This window comes from Taudactylus pleione, unplaced genomic scaffold (assembly GCF_031769625.1).
Source record: "Taudactylus pleione unplaced genomic scaffold, aTauple2 ptg000705l, whole genome shotgun sequence".
Taxonomy (NCBI): domain Eukaryota; kingdom Metazoa; phylum Chordata; class Amphibia; order Anura; family Myobatrachidae; genus Taudactylus; species Taudactylus pleione.
Genome location: NW_028285107.1, coordinates 405527 through 425753, shown reverse-complemented (window position 1 = coordinate 425753; position 20227 = coordinate 405527). Strand labels below are relative to the sequence as shown.

Sequence of the window (20227 nt, the reverse complement as noted above, 5' to 3'; positions counted from 1 at the left end):
CATTATACTGTACACGCTATTACCCACATACATCGCTAACATGGCTTCCCAGATCAGATCCGTCAGCCTGGCTTGAATTAATCTCCTACCTGGAAGCGATGTCGTCATCCTCTCCACCCCAGCCCCAGTATGTGTTGGGGAAACCATTAATCTTCATGAACTGGTCCGGCGTTAGCGCAGAAACTCCTCCGAAGTATCTCCAATAAGGCAGGCTGCGAGAAAGCATTACTGGTTAGTATACTCAGTAATTTGTTGTCCATGTTATTTAGATTGTAAGCTCTTTTCTCAGATTTATTGTGTGTAGTGGAAACACTTTAAAATCTGCTATAGCAAATATGGTCACTGCATAGGTGCTACAAAAAAAAAAAAAAAAAAAAATATATATATATATATATATATATATATATATATGTGACATATGTGTGTAGTAGCATGTGGTCTCTGCAAAGGGGGATTCACTTAAAGACAAACTTGTCTCGGGGAAAAGAAAACAAACGAACCCCCCCTCCCTAAAAAACAAATCCACAAATCCTTAAAGCATAAAATGATCTGTATAAGAATTGTAGATCTTATATTTGGCACCAGCGTTCTGCTGTAAGCAAACCTTTGGAAGTAAGACCCAAAGCATTATATGTAGTTCGATTATTTGGACACACAAGGGGCAGTTCATATTCAGCCGAGGAGTTTTCCATTACTATAGCGGAAGCTGGCACAGGAACGGACAGATAAATATTATTGCTCTCTAACGAGTTATCATCATCCGATCTGTCCTAGGGGACCTCTAACCTTTGCCATCCTGAATGTGGCTACAAATAATGACCCGTAAGATTGGGTAGAATCACAAATTCTCTCTATCTATAATATTACGTTCATTAGTAGATAATACTTCTTGTTTGGTCTCTGACGTCTTTCATGGTGAAAACGAAATAGCTGTAGTTTTTGTACACGCGCACCGTACATTATATGAACACGCGATATCTGAGCCAGCTAAAGGAAAACAAAAAGCAGCATTGTCTCAGGATAATCGCAGTACAGGAGATCAGCTTTGTAAGAACAAAGGACAACCTTTGTGCATATTCCAAGTAACGTAAGTGTCACATAACATCAGATCTCGCAGGCTCGCTCCATGTCCTCAGCAGACTCCCAGCCCTATGCAGGAGTTATACAGAGGGGCGGAACGAGACCTTGCTGACTGCATATCTAACCAATTTGTTAATGGATATTCATGCTCTTTGTTTAGACAGGTTTAGAATCAGTGTCAGACAGAAGTCATGAAAAGGCAGTGACAAGAGACAAAAACTGGAAACTGTAGATTTAATTCTTTGATCCTCCTGCAAATAGGGATCGATTGTGCTTTGCATGTATGAAAGCAGAAAACTTTGGAGATGCATTCGCGTGTTTGATAGGTTTGCTGTGCAACCGAAAAGCCAGACGGGTTTCATCGTACAACAAATTCTAATTTTGATATGTAATTTGCACCTACTGCTCCCATCCAACAAAGCTTAGGAACATCCAAGAGGTTCCAAAATGAATCATGTAATTGATGTACGCTGCGAAGTACAGATCGATGTGCAGTTCCAAAGAAACACAGAAGAGGGGTAGACTTAGCAGCCCGTTTTGCATTTAATATTAGTGACGCTTTAAATTTTGAGGTCAGACTCGCTAAGAAGCTTCATAAATATAGCCAAAAGGTGTACAGACAGACACTTGTAGCAGCATAACAGCACTGGCGAGATATTTAAACTGCGTTATCATTCCATCAGGAGATGAAACAAAAGCATCTCAAGTCCTGCAAGTTTGTGAGCCCGGTCACATTACCCTTTACCCAGCATGCTCAGAGGGAGGACATTAAATGCCAGTTTTGAACAGAGGTTAAAGTCATCCAACACCGGCATCATTAGTTAATTCTGCAAACTATCCAATCTACTAAAGATGGATTAATTTAAAAAAATGTGGCAATTTTGATCAATGTGACGTTGCTTAGCAGAATTGCCATTTATGTGAAAAACCAATATACTTTCAATGCATGCAGAACGGATGCATGAGAATCACATGGCCTGCGAAGACTGTGTGGGGATTGGTCTAGGTGCACCCTCTGTGTGCGGCTTGTGCTAGTAAATTTATAATCTCATCTTGTGCTCCCTGATGTACAATGTGGAATCAATTTCCAAAGTTGTTCATTAATTATTGCATACACCAACCTTTATAATGCTTCAACCAGTATGAACATCGAGTGTACAATTTAATGCCAAGATAACATTTTAATCAAGCCAATAACTTACTAATTTATAGTTGTATAATTTTACTTCTAAATTTTATAGTAGTATATTTTTGCAAATTCCCTCTTTATAACATTAGCTTATAGTGAAAGCAGTATCATAAAAAGTGTGTGATATATAAACATTAGACTGCAGTGCAATTTTGTGCAAATACTACACCTGGTGGGTAAGTGAGGGTGACATTATAGACGGTATGGTATAAAGAGGGAGCACTGTACAAATCTAATTTTACCAAGAGTTATATAAAAGACGACAGTGTATTGTACCCATGTAAAACAGCAGGGACATCTAGTGTCCGGTATGTGGTACTGCAGCCTATATGGAACTTCAGCTAATACGATACACACTGTACCTCCCAACTATGCTAATATAGGTGGGAAATTTCACATTTTATTGAACTGTTTGAACAATCAGATCTTCTGTCCCAGCTGCTGGGAGGGGTGTTCTACTTACTGCCACAAGCAAGTACCATACATGTGCCTGCCTCTTATGAATGAGACAAGTTGGGGGATGTTTTTATGAGACCATGGTGGGGTGGAGACAGTCTAGTGTTAGCAGCACTAGGCACACTCCTTTATGAGCTCACAGCACCAGGGTCCCATAGGAAAACTTTTTTCTTTGGTGCGAACGCACTGTCCCAGTTTACGCACTGACCTTGTTGGGAGGTTGCTATTATTCTCTTGTATTTGTAAAGGCACCATAAGGGTTCATTAGCAACATACAGGATTACACATGTACACAGTGAACACCGTGAACAATGTAGACCTATATAACAGTAAACAAGAAGTCACAGACCCATAATTACATAACAAGACATTAGGATAATGCAGAATTACGCAACAAGACATTCTAACAGCATTTGGGACACAAAAAGGCTGTGAGGAGTAGTGCAGTGAGGTGAAACATTTGGAGGGTTAGGATAAGGTGTGAAATAGTCAGTTTATAGCAGGGATGGGGAACCTCAGGCCCGGGGGCCGTATAAGGCCTGCAGAATCATTTGGTATGTCCCCCTGAGCTTTCTTCTGCTAGCCTCATCTGGCTAGCAAGATGCCTAGAATGGCACGTTTAAAGGCTGGGAGAACAATCAAAAGACTGGGTCATCCGGCAGGGAATCCCAGAATATGGGAGAAGTCCTGAAAGGGGAAGTGAGAGGAGGTTATCCGGAGGAACGGAGGAAGGAGGGGGGAAAGGCCACCACTGGCTGAGCAGAGCAAATAAGGGGGGGAAAGCATTTAAGGAGTTTCAATTTGATTCAGTGTCGAATAGGGAGACAGTGGAAAGGGGGGCAGGGAGCGGAGGGGAAAATGAGGCAGGCAGTGGAATTTAGGATGGACTGAAGAAGGATGAAGCGGGAGATAGGTAGACGTGACAATATTATGTATGATGATGATGTATGCCGACATGACGTGAAAGTTGGCCGGGGCAGCGCAACAGGAGCTTATAGGACAAATATATGGCAAATAAAGGGACAGCAATTAAGAGGGCAATCATGTTCACAATAGTAAATAAATGTAACAGTAAGAAGCAGCTCACAGTGTCACCCGTAGTCACACAATGTATGTAATGTGCATACATATAGCAATATGCGTTTAAAGACAAAACAATCAGAATAGACCCACATTGCACTTATCAGTTTCTCCATAACCTCATGGGGAATAGTAATAGCACAGTAATAGAGATGTGTCAACATATATCTATCCTCCATGCGCTACAAGTTGCTCCACACATAGCACAGGAGTACTGTGTGACTCGGTAGCGCTGAGCGTCTTTTATGAGTCTTTTTATCCTAAAATGTGCCTTATTAGCACAAGCAGCTTCTGCTGATTAAAATGATATGCAGCATGCCTATGTTCTGTGAGCAAGCAAATCACTACGTTAAAGTGTTATAGTCGCTATTAGTGTAACGGATACACCCGAACGGGCTCACAGAATATAGGCATGCTGCATATCATTTTAATCAGCAGGAGCTGCTTGTGCTATCAATTCGATTCGCTGTATGATTCAGATGCATTTGAAGGTAAAAAGATGCATAACAGGCGCTCGCACTACCGAGTCACGTCATGCCATAACAGAATTCACAGGAGTGCTGTGTGGCTCGGTAGCGCCGAGCGTCTTTTATGCATCTTTGTACCCTAAAATGCGTCTTATTAAGCAGCTTCTGCTGATTAAAATGATATGCAGCATGCCTATGTTCTGTGAGCCAGTATGGGTGTATACTGATTCCATGACCAAAATGCTATACTATAGTGTACCCAATTACAGCTTCTGTCAATCATCGGACGGTGATACAGAAAATGCATTGGAACACTGACGCATGTGCTGTGTAGTTTAGGAAAAGTGACACCTGGTGGACAAAAAGTTGTATTACACGTTATGACTTTTTTCCAGTTCTACACCACGTTCCGTTAAGAAACATTCTGTGTGGCGCGACTCAAGGCTTCTGTGTGGCGCAAGATGCATGGCGCACTACATGGCTGTATGGAGCAACAAACTAGCTGGGCACATCTGTAGGTGGCATTACCGGCCTGGAGCTTTCTGAAATACTGTGTGGGCTGAGGAGGTGCCACATGCTGTACCAATTCCTGCAACGTGCTCAAAACTGTTCCCAGGGGGGGGGGGGGGGGGTGGAAAGTGACATAGGGGATGCAGACCCTTTATACCAGGCGTGGCCAACCTATGATTCTCCAGCTGAACTACAATCGGTGATATAATGGATCAGAGCATGAAAAAGTTCTTAAGAGAAAAGTTAGAAAAAAAAACTGTGGAACATTGCCCGAGCGATAGTTTATCATGGCGGTGACAGAGGGAGGATTTTGAGATTTCCAGCTGGCTGCAATTGTAAGTCATCATCTAGGGGGCACTAGACTTACATGATGAATGAGCTTGCATTGGTGCTTGGTCATGTCGAGGTGGGGGTGGGGGTGGTAATCAGTGAGGAGGCAGAGTCTCCAAGCCCTCTGTCTCAAACATGTGGTAACCGAATCAAAGCCTGGAGTACTTGCCCTTGTCAGGTGGTCTTACACAGCCCCCAGTTGGATCAACCTTTCTGTCTACTGTTAAATTGATAAAAGCTGGGGGCTCTTCATTTTGGTCCTTTCCTTTTGCATTGCTGGCAAAGGAAGAGATCAGGGGTCGAGTCAGTACTTCTTGTCCTCTCACAGAGGGTGGCATAGAAGAATACAGGTCTGTCTGCTAAGGAGCGGACGGGTTAGCATCAAACCTCTCCATGTCTGGCAATCTGCCCGGCTGGTAGAGACGTTGGTGGGATCCTGCCTGGTTCCGTATCGGGATCTGTGGTATAATTACACTTTAGATTGCTGGGTGAGGGGCGTTACAGATTAGGGATATGTCATTGAGCCCCTCAGAATACCACCCATATGTTTTTTTTATTACAGGTCTACCTGTGGACAAGGTAAAGTGCCAGTCCATGAGACTAGCCATTCAGACATTACTCACATTGTGACAATCCTAGTTCCAGTACAGATTTTCACTCCAGCCTGTTTTGGTTCGGAAGTGAAAATGGGTCCTTTCAGCCTATTCTGAATCTCAACATCCTAAACTTACGTAGTAGACAGGACCAAAATGGAATCTCTGAGATCTGTACTCAACAGCAAAAGTGAGCAAATTAAATGTTTTTCAAATACTGCAAAATTTAAAGTGCCAACATCCAAAGGGATTCAGGCAAAAGGATTCTCAATCATTCCAGTATAAATATATCATTGTACATACCCAAATTCTTAAAGTAAAATGGATTAATAAAGTATATAAAACATCCACTAGAGGGCACAGATCAATTAAAAAAAGAAAATTATTATCACACCACCGTGGCAAAGTTACGATAATCAGCTATGAAACAGGATACCAGTTTTATTTTATATGCTCTGACTAGTATAGATATATACATATATATACACACACACACACACACACACACACGTGACCACATACATCTAGCCTCTTTGCTAGTTAAACAGCCCTTCTAACCGTGCCATGACATGGCGCAACCCGGCACAGTTGAGCGTATTTTCGTGTGACTTTTACCTTCAAATGTGTCTTATTTGCACAGTGATGTGAATAGGACGCACAAGCAGCTTCCGCAAGATGATATGCGGCATGTCTACAGTCTGTGTGCGGCTCTATCTGCAGGCGAAATGCTATGTTACAGTGTCACAGCCACTGTCGCAAGGAGAGACGCTCGGCGTTACCGTGTCGCACTGCGCTCGCGCATTGTGTAACGTGACTTGTAGCGCACGGAGGATAGACGTATGTGGACACATTTGTATATAAAACTCAACAACATAGTTGAAACATTACAATTATTCTCACCCCTTGCTCCAGAATCATGAAATAAGTCTGGCAGATGCTTTACTGTGTTATTGCTAGGTCATTTCATGTAAATATTCTGTCATTTTCATTGATAATGTTTTATTTCTAATATATATTTATTTATTTATTTTTTTTGAGGGGAAATAGGCCACATGATGGGATAGAGCACATGACCAGTTTTTAGGTTTTCAAGTACCTGTTATCTTCATGGGCAGGCAAATGCACACCCCCTATTGCATTTGCGATCCCAGCACTGCGACCAACGTCTCAGGGGCTGCGTGCGATCTCGCAGGACCCGCTCCGCATATGCACAGAATGGGTCCTGCGCACATTCCCATTAATTGAGAATCTGCGTTCAGCATTGCATGCTGAATGAGGCACTTAGCGCGTAGAGAGGTCATTGGAATAATGAGACGAGTCATACTATTGCACTGGTCACCTCAGAACGAGCAGGACTAGTGTCAGCCACACACTAGCAGCACCTTACCTGTACTGGTCACCTCAGAACGCACAGGACTAGAGGCAGCCACACACTAGCAGCACCTTACCTGTACTGGTCACCTCAGAACGCACAGGACCAGAGGCAGCAACACACTAGCAGCACCTTACCTGTAGTGGTCACCTCAGAACGCACAGGACTAGAGGCAGCCACACACTAGCAGCACCTTACCTGTACTGGTCACCTCAGAACGCGCAGGACTAGAGGCAGCCACACACTAGCAGCACCTTACCTGTACTGGTCACCTCAGAACGCACAGGACTAGAGTCAGCCACACACTAGCAGCACCTTACCTGTACTGGTCACCTCAGAACGCGCAGGGCTAGAGAGGCAGCCACACACTAGCAGCACCTTACCTGTACTGGTCACCTCAGAACTCACAGGACTAGAGGCAGCCACACACTAGCAGCACCTTACCTGTACTGGTCACCTCAGAACGCACAGGACTAGAGGCAGCCACACACTAGCAGCACCTTACCTGTACTGGTCACCTCAGAACGCGCAGGGCTAGAGAGGCAGCCACACACTAGCAGCACCTTACCTGTACTGGTCACCTCAGAACGCACAGGACTAGAGGCAGCCACACACTAGCAGCACCTTACCTGTACTGGTCACCTCAGAACGCACAGGACTAGAGGCAGCAACACACTAGCAGCACCTTACCTGTAGTGGTCACCTCAGAACGCGCAGGACTAGAGGCAGCCACACACTAGCAGCACCTTACCTGTACTGGTCACCTCAGAACGCGCAGGACTAGAGGCAGCCACACACTAGCAGCACCTTACCTGTACTGGTCACCTCAGAACGCGCAGGACTAGAGGCAGCCACACACTAGCAGCACCTTACCTGTACTGGTCACCTCAGAACGCACAGGACTAGAGGCAGCCACACACTAGCAGCACCTTACCTGTACTGGTCACCTCAGAACGCACAGGACTAGAGGCAGCCACACACTAGCAGCACCTTACCTGTACTGGTCACCACAGAAAGCACAGTACTAGAGGCAGCCACACACTAGCAGCACCTTACCTGTACTGGAATTTGTCCATTGCACTAGACATGTGTTTGGGGTATTGCTCATCACAAATATACAGGTTGTAGTCATTTTCGGGAATCAGGTCCACGTCGTGGAAGATTAGACAGTCCCAATCATCGTACCTCAGTGCTTCCCTCACTCCTACGTTAAGGAGTTTCGCCCGATTAAACGTACCACTGCCAGCCTGGGAAGATAAATGCCAGTCAGTTAGTAAGTGCGAGGGAATCAGTCTTATCGTGTAATAACAGCAGTGACTATTTCACGGGTCATTACAACACGATGATCGCTGCAAGACGAGGGAGCCCAGAGCACTTATCTGTACAGGAATTTAGTATTGCAAAAGGGGAAAAAAGGTTTATTACTCTCTTTAAAAGGGCAGCGCAAGGCTGATTTATTCATTTGTTAATAAAGTGCAAAAGGAAAATAAACAAAAAACTTAATAGACTTCCAATTCTAATAAGCAAAAACATGAGCTGCTTGCTTATACCACTAGGGGGCACAATCTAGAACATGCTATGGAACGATCTCTCAGTTGTACCAGAATATCTGTACACAATTGTACAATGAAACATTATAGAAGAAACACAACATATTTTCCACATCTTACTAAGATGTGCCCAATTACAATACTTATACAAGGCTGTATCAGAGTGAAAGCCAATAGATCCCAGGGACAATGCAGGCAGCATCTGTGGCACCCACTGCTTTATACAGATACAATACAAATATGTTAGAAATCTAGTTAAATACCAGTGACCTTGTGACGGTTACTCCAAGGCCTGACTCTGCATGACGTAGCGCTCAGTGTTATGTTACCTGTACCCAGACAGGAAGCAGGGAGCGCAACACAATGCCGCTTGTAGCAAATTTTCTATGTACTGTCTGTAGCAAATTTTCTATGTACTGTCTGTGATGCATTCAATAAATCAAAGACCATAGGAATAGCAAGAATGAACAGACCACCGTCACCCAAACATTCCCAGGTCTGAAGCCTAAAACCAGATTCATGAGGAAAAGCCCATTTTCACCTTTGAAAGCAGCAGTGCAGGGGAACAGGTGACAACCTGCATTTTTCAGCGTTATGCAGACTAATAAGGCTAAAAGTTTTTAATGTGCACCAACGTTGCATTCGTTAATTAACAATATGTTCATCAAGGTACTCACTGACGTTATTAGTTATATTACACTGGGGAACAAAAAAAACCCCCAAAAACATTTTTCTTGCCAAAGATTTAAGATCGGTGTGACAGTACTCGCAGGTCCTAGTTTCGTGTTAGATCTTCACTATGGCTTAATTGGTTCCAGTTTTCAAATTAATGAAAATTTATAAAATTCTAACCATTTTCTCCAGTACCTTACTAGTCTAGGCCACTTTAACAGAATCAACTTAGTTTTGCTTTTCTAAACTACCACCCTCCTTCAACAATAATAAGAATTTGTTTTATTTGTGATAACGTAGCTGGTAGTCACGATTGAGACACAACACGTTCAAATCTCCTAACGCTGGGAGGAGGCGTGGCTGTGCACTGCTGAGCATGCTGGGACATCCTCAGACCACAGCCACGCCTCCTCCCAGCATACAGAGAGGAGCAATGCACTGCTGAGCATGCTGGGACATCCTCAGACCACAGCCACGCCTCCTCCCAGCATACAGAGAGGAGCAATGCACTGCTGGGACATCCTCAGACCACAGCCACGCCTCCTCCCAGCATACAGAGAGGAGCAATGTACTGCTGGGACATCCTCAGACCACAGCCACGCCTCCTCCCAGCATACAGAGAGGAGCAATGCACTGCTGAGCCTGCTGGGACATCCTCACACCACAGCCACGCCTTCTCCCAGCATACAGAGAGGAGCAATGCACTGCTGGGACATCCTCAGACCACAGCCACGCCTCCTCCCAGCATACAGAGAGGAGCAATGTACTGCTGGGACATCCTCAGACCACAGCCACGCCTCCTCCCAGCATACAGAGAGGAGCAATGTACTGCTGGGACATCCTCAGACCACAGCCACGCCTCCTCCCAGCATACAGAGAGGAGCAATGCACTGCTGAGCCTGCTGGGACATCCTCACACCACAGCCACGCCTTCTCCCAGCATACAGAGAGGAGCAATGCACTGCTGGGATATCCTAAGACCACAGCCACGCCTTCTCCCAGCATACAGAGAGGAGCAATGCACTGCTGGGATATCCTAAGACCACAGCCACGCCTCCTCCCAGCATACAGAGTGGAGCAATGCACTGCTGGGACATCCTCAGACCACAGCCACGCCTCCTCCCAGCATACAGAGAAGAGCAACAGAGAGGACCGAGTGACGCAGTTAGCACGCTCCTGTCCCTTTGTTCAGCCCTCTCTCTGTCCCACCACAACCAATTTCCTGCCGTTAGCATTGAATGTGTGAAACAAAACGTTTTCGCCATAAAAATGAGTTCTTCTCGGAGACGGTGTACTAACCACCCTGATTTTTTTTGTTATATTTGTGGCAAATATAGTGATGCAAAAGAAAAGAAAAACAAGCGTATCAGGCTTATTTTGGACATCACATAAGCCAACAAGACAAGACTCGGGTGCCTCACAAAGTTTGTAAAACCTGCGTGGAATCACTCCGCAATTGGACTAAAGGTGATCGAAAAAAAACGTAATTTCGGCACACCTATGATGAGGTGGTGTGAGCCAAAACATCACTTGAGTGACGGCTATTTTAGTGCTGTAAATGTGACGGGTATGAATCGATTTAAGAAACGCAAATGGGAATTCCCAAGTATGAATTCTGCAAAACAACAGATACCACATAGCGAAGATTTACCTGTACAGGTTGAGTCTCCCATATCCAAATATTCCGAAATACGGAATATTTTTAGCATGACTGAGAAAGTGAAACCTTTGCTTTCTGATGGTACAATGTACAAAAACTTTGTTTAAAGCACAAAATTATTAAAATACAGTATAAAATAACATTCAGGCTGTGTGTATAGGGTGTGTATGAAAAATAAAATGATTTCATGTATGTACACACACTTTTTTTGATACACAAAATTATTACAAATATTGTATAAAATTACCTGCAGGCTGTGTGTATAAGGTGTATATAATACAGAAATGCATTCTGTGTTTAGATTTGGGTCCCATTCCCAAGACATTTCATTATGGCATGCAAATATTCCAAAATACGGAATATCCCGATATCCAAAATACCCATGGTCCCAAGCATTTTGGATATGGGAGACTCAACCTGTACCATCATTCAGTTCTTTGTGCAAAATTGAATGTGATGATGTGGAAATGTTAATTTCATCCAGAGCAAGAAAGTTCCTCTACTCCAAACAAATTTTCTCAAAAAGGAACTAAACGATTTAATTTGTGACTTGAATTCATAGAAAACAAAAGAGCTGAGCTTTTAGCATCCAGACTTCAAGAAAAGCACGATCTTGAGCCGGATGTTACTAGAACGCTGTATCGAAATAGAGAGCAAGCCATACTGCCGTTCTTTAGCCAAGATAACAATCTTGTGTATTGCAACAATATTCCGGAACTTCTCCAGATGATGGGCTTACCAGAATATTGAGCAGAAGACTGGCGGCTCTTTTTGGATAGTTCTAAAAGGAGCTTAAAATGCGGATTTCTGCACAATGGGAATAAATTTGCGTCGATTCCTATCAGTCATTCAACAAAACTTAAAGAACAGTATGAAAATATCAAGCTAGTCTTAGAAAAAATAGCTTATTCTCAGCATTAGTGGTCTGTTTGTGTTGATTTAAAAATGGTAAACTTTCTTCTTGGGCAGCAAAGTGGATGTACTAAGTATCCTTGTCACATATGCTTATGGGATAGTCGTGCAAAACAAAAGCACTGGCAGCAAACCGTATGGCCTCCAAGAGAAGTTATAACTGTAGGAGAAGCCAACATCATTCATGAGCCCTTAATTGACAGGAAAAAAAAATCATACTGCAATCTAGGAGACTTAAGCGAAGAATAGGGTAAACGGTTCCACGAGGATATTCAGGTAATGGAAGAAATAGATCAAGGAAGGTGAGATCGTCACATGATGGCCGCATGAGGGACTGCCCGCAACAAGAATACAAAAGAAAATCCTCCAAAAAACGGTTCTCATAGGAAACTAACACTTATGTACGTAGCGTTGCCGCTAGGCTGTTTTAGTGGGGCGCTTCGCCCTGCCCTCCTTCTGGAGAGCATAAAGCGCCCTGCTAACGTCCTAACGTCCCTGGTGGGCCAGCGGTCACTTACCTGGTCGCGACTGAAGCGTGGTCTTTCGGGTCACAGAATCATGTGACCACTAGTTCCGGCGCAGGTGTGTGACTTAGTGGCAAATATTTTGTAGGTCTTGCCAGAGGAGACAGACATCAACTTAAACTTCCCCACTTGGATAAACAACAGGGATTACCTAGCTGGGACCAATTTCTCAGTAACTTCTCCTTGCAGTTGTCAGATTATTCTGGGATTGAAATCTGGGGATTTGTAGGTGTCTTTTATATATTATTGGAACCAGAAAGCTCCAGACACAGCACAGTCTCTGGGAACCATTAAATTTTCTAGGTGGGTCTTTGATTGGGGGTTGAATACCAGATATCAGACTGGATTATTACAGCTTCCATTAATATAGTCACAACATTAGTCACATTAGATCTATGTACATAAAGAATAATAAAAAAAAAAAAAAGTCAGAAAGGCAAACTGCGGCACAGGACGGTACATGACTTTCAAATGTGTGTGTACAGTCCTGTGCCAATGCATGATCAGCATATTCACTAGACTATAAAGTTAACGATATGGACGATAATGGTATCGTTAATGGCGTTCAATATCGTCCAGTGAGTATGCACGATATCGGGGATTTGGCAGGATGACGTCACAGGACGATATCGTTAACAATATCGTTCAGTGTGTATGCTCAATGTTGTTCCCTGGGAGTTCAAGGGATAACACTTAGCGATATCGCTCAAGGAGCATATTGTTAAGTGTGTATGAGCCTTTAGTCTATGGAGCGCTGCCCCCACTTCTGCTGATAGACACGTTCTGGATTGCTGTGAACCAGCCCGTCCAAGGTGAGTCACCGCAGCCAAACTAGAACGGGAACGTCTAAAATATTGTCCAAATGTATTAGCAACACTGAGGTTATTTCTCATTTTCAAAAAAAATAAAAAAATATAAAGTATATATATTTTTTTTAATGGAGCGCTGATTCAATCAAATTAAAACGACAATATCATATTGTATGAAAGCTATGTTTTATTCTGGCGGTCTCTTAACACCCACTTCTTACTGATTTGTATGTAGTAATTTTGTTGAATATCCACATCACAGGTTTTAGGTGGCGGTTAGGGCTCTAACACTAGAAAAATGTAACGTTGACATGCCGACTGTGGACAGGTACAATGGCCATGTTTACATTCTGTCCATGTCGACAATCTGAATTTCGACCTAAGATTCAAAAGTTACCAAAACCGGTGTGTATTTTATAGCCGTTTTCATTCTACAAGGAAATATTCAACTGTAGAACAAATTATTTCTATAAATTCTGCAAACAGCGACTCCAACGAGCTAACAGTCACTTCGGTTCTCATTACACTATTGTACAATAGATTATACACTGAGAAGAAAACGGCATATTATCTTTTACGCCACCTGCTCATGTAAACATGTAGCTGAAAATAACCGCAGAAAAACCACAAAGCTGAAGCAATGTGTTCAGTGACAAGTTGCACAAGAGGAAGTATATATGGTTACTAAACCACAATCCTATCTGAAAAGGCATGTTGCAATGACGGACTAATGAGGATTAAAAGAACATAATTGTATGATTACAGCAGAAAACAGGCGACAACAGAAGGAAGGGCCCCTGCTTGTGAGGGAGGGAGGGTGGGCAGAATTGGGGATGCATATGGTGGAGAGTTAGGAGGAGGGGTGCCGACACACACACACACACACGGTCCCCTGGTGACCTCTGCCTACTTCTGCCACACACACACACAGGGGCCCCAGGTGACCTCTGCCTACTTCTGCTATACACACACACACGGACGGACCCCCGGGCGACCTCTACTGCCACACACACACACATATAGGGCCCCCTGGCGGCTCCTGATGCCAAACACACACACAGGGCCCCTGGCGACTTCTGCCGCCACACACACACACACACGGCCCCTGGCGACTTCTGCCGCTACACACACAGGGCCCCTGGCGACTTCTGTCGCCACACACACACAGGGCCCCTGGTGACTTCTGCAGCCACACACACAGGGCCCCTGGTGACTTCTGCAGCCACACACACAGGGCCCCAGGCGACTTCTGCTGCCACAAACACACACACACACAGCCCCCTAGAGACATTTACAAAACAGCTTCTGCAATGTTCCTCTGCTGACCATTCCTCTGATATATATTAACATTATGTCTAACACAGCCATTATTAGAGCTTCAGTGCCCGATAACAGTAGCCCCCTGACTCCCTCCTACAAACAGACCCCAAAGCATGGCAACAGCTGGTGGAGGCCAGAGTGCATTAATCAGCACAGGCTGGGCAATATGCAACCGGCCCAGGGGCCAATGTCACTTTCTTAACCCGGTTTGACAACTCGAAAATGACTCATTACAAGCACACAAACATAAATGACCAAAATATGACAAGTTTCCGAGTCTGCGGCTTAGACACAAACACACAAATCAGCACAGACAAAAAATGCAATTTATCTGCATTTGTTCTCATTAATTTGCTTTCTGAGAAAAAAAACAATTTATTGTCTTCACTTTCTATAAAGCTCTGTCAGCTGCAATCTAGGAAGAGACGTCTAATTAATTTACAAACAGGAAGACGGCTGTAAATCGCCAGCTGTACACCACGGAGCAGATCCCGGAAATATATGTCCTTTTTGTGACAAGACGGCTTTTCACAATGAACTAATTGCAATATGTCTACTGGCCGCAGCTCTCTAGACTTTAATGTTTCAGTATCACAGACTTTTTCTTTCATAAAACCGTTAGAGAGCGCCCAATACTTACAGACGGCAGGACGGACATTTTTATTTGTGAGAATGCAGCAGGAACAGTCACTGAGGCACTTTGTGCTGCTTTCTCATAAATTTTGTTGTAGTGACCATAAAGGACGTCAGACAGGACATCACAAAATGGCTAGGAACTTTATAGGCCGCATTCTCATGGGAACATCCACAAAATGGCTGCCACAAAAAGGGAGATGAAGGTAGAATCAGGGTTACCCCAGTTGGGTACTGCTGATGTCCTTATGTCACTTGGCGGATGCATCAGCCGGAATTGGTATGAAATACCGCCGGCCGCATGGTCGGCGGTTCGATTCCCGGCAGCGGCAGCCCGACATCAGCAGAGATCTCGGCAGCGGAAGCCCGACAGTGCTGGAAATCCCTATTGTGGATAGGTAAGTAATGTCTAACCTAACCCCCCCTAACCCTCCCTAGGGGTGCCTAACCCTAACCTCCCCCCCCCAAGTGCCTAACCCTAATCCCCCCTCTAAGTGCCTAACCCTAACCACCCCCTTCCCCGCTGCCTAAACCTAAGTCCCCTGGGGGGGGTGCCTAACCCTAAGTCCCCCCCCAGGGTGCCTAACCCTAACCCTCCCTCCCCCTAGCCTAACCCTACTAACCCTCCCCCCCCGCAGCTGTCCGCTCGCGGCGCCCGGCATCCCTGCAATCGGGATGCCGGGCGCCGGTCTCCCGGCATCGGAGAAATGCCGGGCGTCTACATCTAGACAGTCGGAAAGCCGGCTGCCGGTATTTAGGCAGTCGGCTTCCCGATTGCATACCCATCAGCCACCCCACACACACACACTACAAAGGAATGAGGCCCCTGAGAAGAGAATCCCGCCTAACCTACTAAAGATGGACAAACCCATGTTATAAAACTCATTGTCCTTAAGTGCAAAATTAGGTTTACATCTAACATGCCATATATAAAAAAGGTAATAGAATAGATTTAAAAAAACCACATGCAAATAGATCCCAAATGGCCTAAAATAAAATAAAGTATACAAAAATAAAATAATTAACTTACTTCATTATTTTATTATTTTTATTTTTAAGTACTTTTCATGAGGCGTTCTATCAGTCTGTGAATTCAAAAGTCAAAAGGATGGAAAGGGGATTTACAGAGAGACCGGACGCAGGCGCTGTGCGAAAAGGCGATTTTCTTCAGAGACAGATTTCAGATTTGAAGCAACAAAACTTCTCTGTCCAAAATATAAACATCCTCACTAGGGGGCGCTGCAGAGAGAGTACAGCGCCAGTAGGCGTTGCGCATGGCCAGAACAGCATACGCCCCTCGCAGGTTTGCAAGATTCTGACGCTTACTCCTGGGTCATTCCATGTCAAATGGATCGGGGTCACCACCCGACCGTCTCTATTTTTGATATAATTTGACATTAAGGTCGGCATAAGTATACGATTGCTGCATAAAGAATAAATGGTTTACCAAACAGCGGCAAGTTAAATGTCTTCCACGTCTAACTGGCGGAAACCAGATACACACGATACTAGTACCAAATCTCGAGCCCTGCACATGGATGTAATAAGTTTTGTTTTAAAAGCTATTTACACCCATAGGTTTAGACTTAATATTAATTGTTGAGTAGAAGGGTTTTCCAAAGAATGATATCAGATAAATGCCCAATATTCAGGCTACAATTCAATTATCCACCTTATTTCCAATCCTTACAAACCAGTAAAGTTGCATACACACAGAACGATATATCGTTACGATATGAACGATAGTGTTCAACGATATATTGTTCTGTTTGTATGCAATGAGAGACCAACGATGCGCGCTCCCGCTGGACGATAACGCTATCGTCCATCGGGCGTGCATGCAGGCCAATCTGAACGATATCGTTTTTTTTCTATAATGGGAGAACGATCGTCTGTCGTTCTTCGTTGGTGTGTGGATGAACAATATCGTTTTTCCTGAACACAATAGGAATTTCAAGGGAGATCGTTCAGCGATATTGTTCGCTGAACAGATTGTCCCGTGTGTTATGGATTTTGAGAGAGGAGTCCAAATCATTAACCGTTCTAGCTGTAGAATTACTTTCTTAGAAATAAAAAGACAACTTTATCAGTTTTTCACGGTACAGATGTGACCACATACAATACTGGGCAAAAGTTTTAGGCAGGAGTGGAAAAAATGCTGCAAAGTAAAAATGCTTTCAAAAATAGAAGTGTTAATAGTTTATTTTTATCAATTAAGAAAATGCAAAGTGAACGAACAGAATAGAAACCTAAATCAAATTAATATTTGGTGTGACCGCCCTTTGCCTTCAAACAGCATCAATTCTTCTAGGTACACTTGCACACAGGTTATGAAGGAACTCAGCAGGGAGGTTGTTCCAAACATCTTGGAGAACTAACCACAGGTCTCTTCATGTAATCCCAGACAGGCTCCATGATGTTGAGATCGGGGCTCTGTGGGGGTCATATCACTTCCAGGACTCCTTGTGCTTCTTTACGTTGAATATAGTTCTTAATGACATAGGCTGTATGTTTGGGGTCGTTGTCCTGCTGCAGAATACATTTGGAGCCAATCAGACGCCTCCCTGGTGGTATTACATGATGGATAAGTACCCGCCTGTATTTCTCAGCATTGAGGACACCATTAATCCTGACCAAATCCCCAACTCCATTTGCTAACATGCAGCCCCAAACATGCAAGGAACCTTCACCATGCTTCACTGTTGTCTGCAGACTCATTATTGTACCGCTCTCCAGCCCTTCGGCGAACAAGCTGCCAAATATTTCACATTTTGACTCATCAGTCCAGAGCACCTGCTGCCATACTTCTTCTCCCCAGTTCCTATGTTTTCGTGCATAGATGACTCGTTTGGCCTTGTCATTGGTATGGTTTTTGGCCGCAATTCTTCCATGAAGACCACTTCTGGCCAGACTTCTCCGTACAGTAGATGGGCGTACCTGGGTCCCACTGGTTTCTGACAGTTCTGAGCTGATGGCACTGCTGGACATTTTCCGATTTCAAAGGGAAGTAAGCATGATGTGTATTTCATCTGATGCACTTTTTGAAGGCAACGGGTGGTTGCACCAAATATTGATTTAATTTAGATGTTTTCTGTCTATTCACTTTTGTTAATTGATAAATAAACTATTAACACTTATTTTTGAAAGCATTCTTACTTTGCAGCATTTATTTCCACACCCACCTAAATCTTTTGCATAGTATTGTACACCTAGCCTCCTTGTGTATTAAACAGCCCTTCCTGTCGCATCAGGTCTTGGAGCAACTCTGTAGTGCCGAGCGTTTTTTCGTGTGACTTTGCCCCTTATAGTAAGACTTATTTGCAAAGTGATGTGAATAGGACATAAAAATGATATGCGACATGCCTATATTTTGTGTGCAACTGCGGCTGTATCTGCACGCGAAATACTACGTTACAGGGTCACAGCCGCTGACACCATCGCATTTCGCATACAGATACAGCCGCTGACACTAACGTCGCATTTCGCATACAGATACAGCCGCTGACACCAACGTCGCATTTCGCATACAGATACAGCCGCTGACACCGTCGCATTTTGCATACAGATACAGCCGCTGACACTAACGTCGCATTTCGCATACAGATACAGCCGCTGACACCAACGTTGCATTTCACATACAGATACAGCCGCACACGCAAATACCACGGAACAAGCAGAGATCGTATCAGGATGACGCATACAGGAATCCCTGGCTTTCCTTCATTCTCAAGAACAAAGCGTTCCGTGGCACACTGCTAGGACAGAATATCTGTGGGCTACCTACCCGCCCCGCACAGTCATATCATCTATGTTTGGTTACGAGGGTCTACTTACAAGCTGAACAGAGACTGCAGTCTGGACGCCTGTTGCGCTTTTCTCACGTAATGAGTTTTTTAATTGGCTCAATGAACCAAACTGTATAAATTGCTGCTGTAGAAACAATTATTTTAGAATAGCAGCTGTGTAAATGACTAATTCTCTGATTATAATCTCTAATGAATTTTAAACATGTATTTGCTATTACAGTGCCGCCAAATTGTTTGAACGTTGTGGGAGGGGGAGCAAATTAGCTCCAAAAACCAGGGCTTTTTCACCGGTTTTCGGGTATTTTTGTGCTATACAATTAAACCCCGTTTTTTACGTCCGAAAATTCTGTTTTTCTCACGAAAACATAGGATCCGCGAAAAGTTGCGGACCTATGTATTTTCACTTCCGTGATCGGGAGAAAGACCGCTTCTTATCATGGATTTGGTTTCACCTGCCTGAGGCAGGCAAAATAAAATCCCCGATAAGTGCCGGCATCGGAGCCAAATGGATAGCCCTGCCGCGATCAATTAGCAGCGCTACTTTAGTGATGCTAATTGGATACCCCCCTCAGTTTTGAAAGTCATAAACCAGTTGACCAATACTCTGAATTACCCATCTGACGCAATAGGGCACTTTGGATAGAAATACCCCTAAAAATTGCCATGAGGGGTACAACACATCGGGATCACAAATACGTCACAGGCTACAAATTTGCAGCATTTTAATTGGAAAAGTGCCAATTTACCAAAATGATCTCGGATACCAGATGCTGTTAATATTCTGCTATTTGAGCTATTTTATGCAGTCGGTTTCATATACATCATTACCTAATATCTACCGTTCCATCGTATATCAGCTCTGCTCTGTACTTCAAAATAAAAAAAACTCCACAAAAAGAAACTAATTCTACAGTAATTCAATTATATTTGATTGATTGCCAACATATCTGATGCATTAAGTGTTTCATATTATGAAAATGACTCAAAAGAAAAGGAAACTTGCTTAATAGACCCTTCGGTCTGACATTCGTTTAAAATGTTCCCATCCACTGTGTTATATTTAAGTCAACTGCTCATTAATATTGCCGCTTATATAGCACACTAATCAGCGCTGCCTGTCTGACGCCTCACAGGCGGTGGGTTAATAATAGCACCAATGCGAAGCCTCTTTACTAATGATAAGTTTATTCTAATTATTTCAAAGTTCTCATGCCCATCTAATATATGGAGAAGAAATCGCACGTCAGAACGTTACCTTTTGTAC

At 43.8% G+C, this 20227-nt stretch overlaps 1 protein-coding gene across 3 annotated transcripts in view; it reads right to left on the bottom strand.

Annotated features, from left to right (window-relative positions):
• Positions 1-20227, bottom strand: part of LOC148477620 (beta-1,4-galactosyltransferase 3-like) — a 60890-nt gene that overhangs the window by 7905 nt on the left and 32758 nt on the right. For all 3 annotated transcript variants that reach the window (XM_088456451.1, XM_088456449.1, XM_088456450.1), the window contains exons 4-5: positions 8134-8324; positions 90-212 (exon numbers count right to left, since the gene is read on the bottom strand). In XM_088456451.1, coding sequence (XP_088312577.1) covers positions 90-212; positions 8134-8324 — 314 coding nt within the window. The remainder of the gene's footprint in view (positions 1-89; positions 213-8133; positions 8325-20227) is intronic.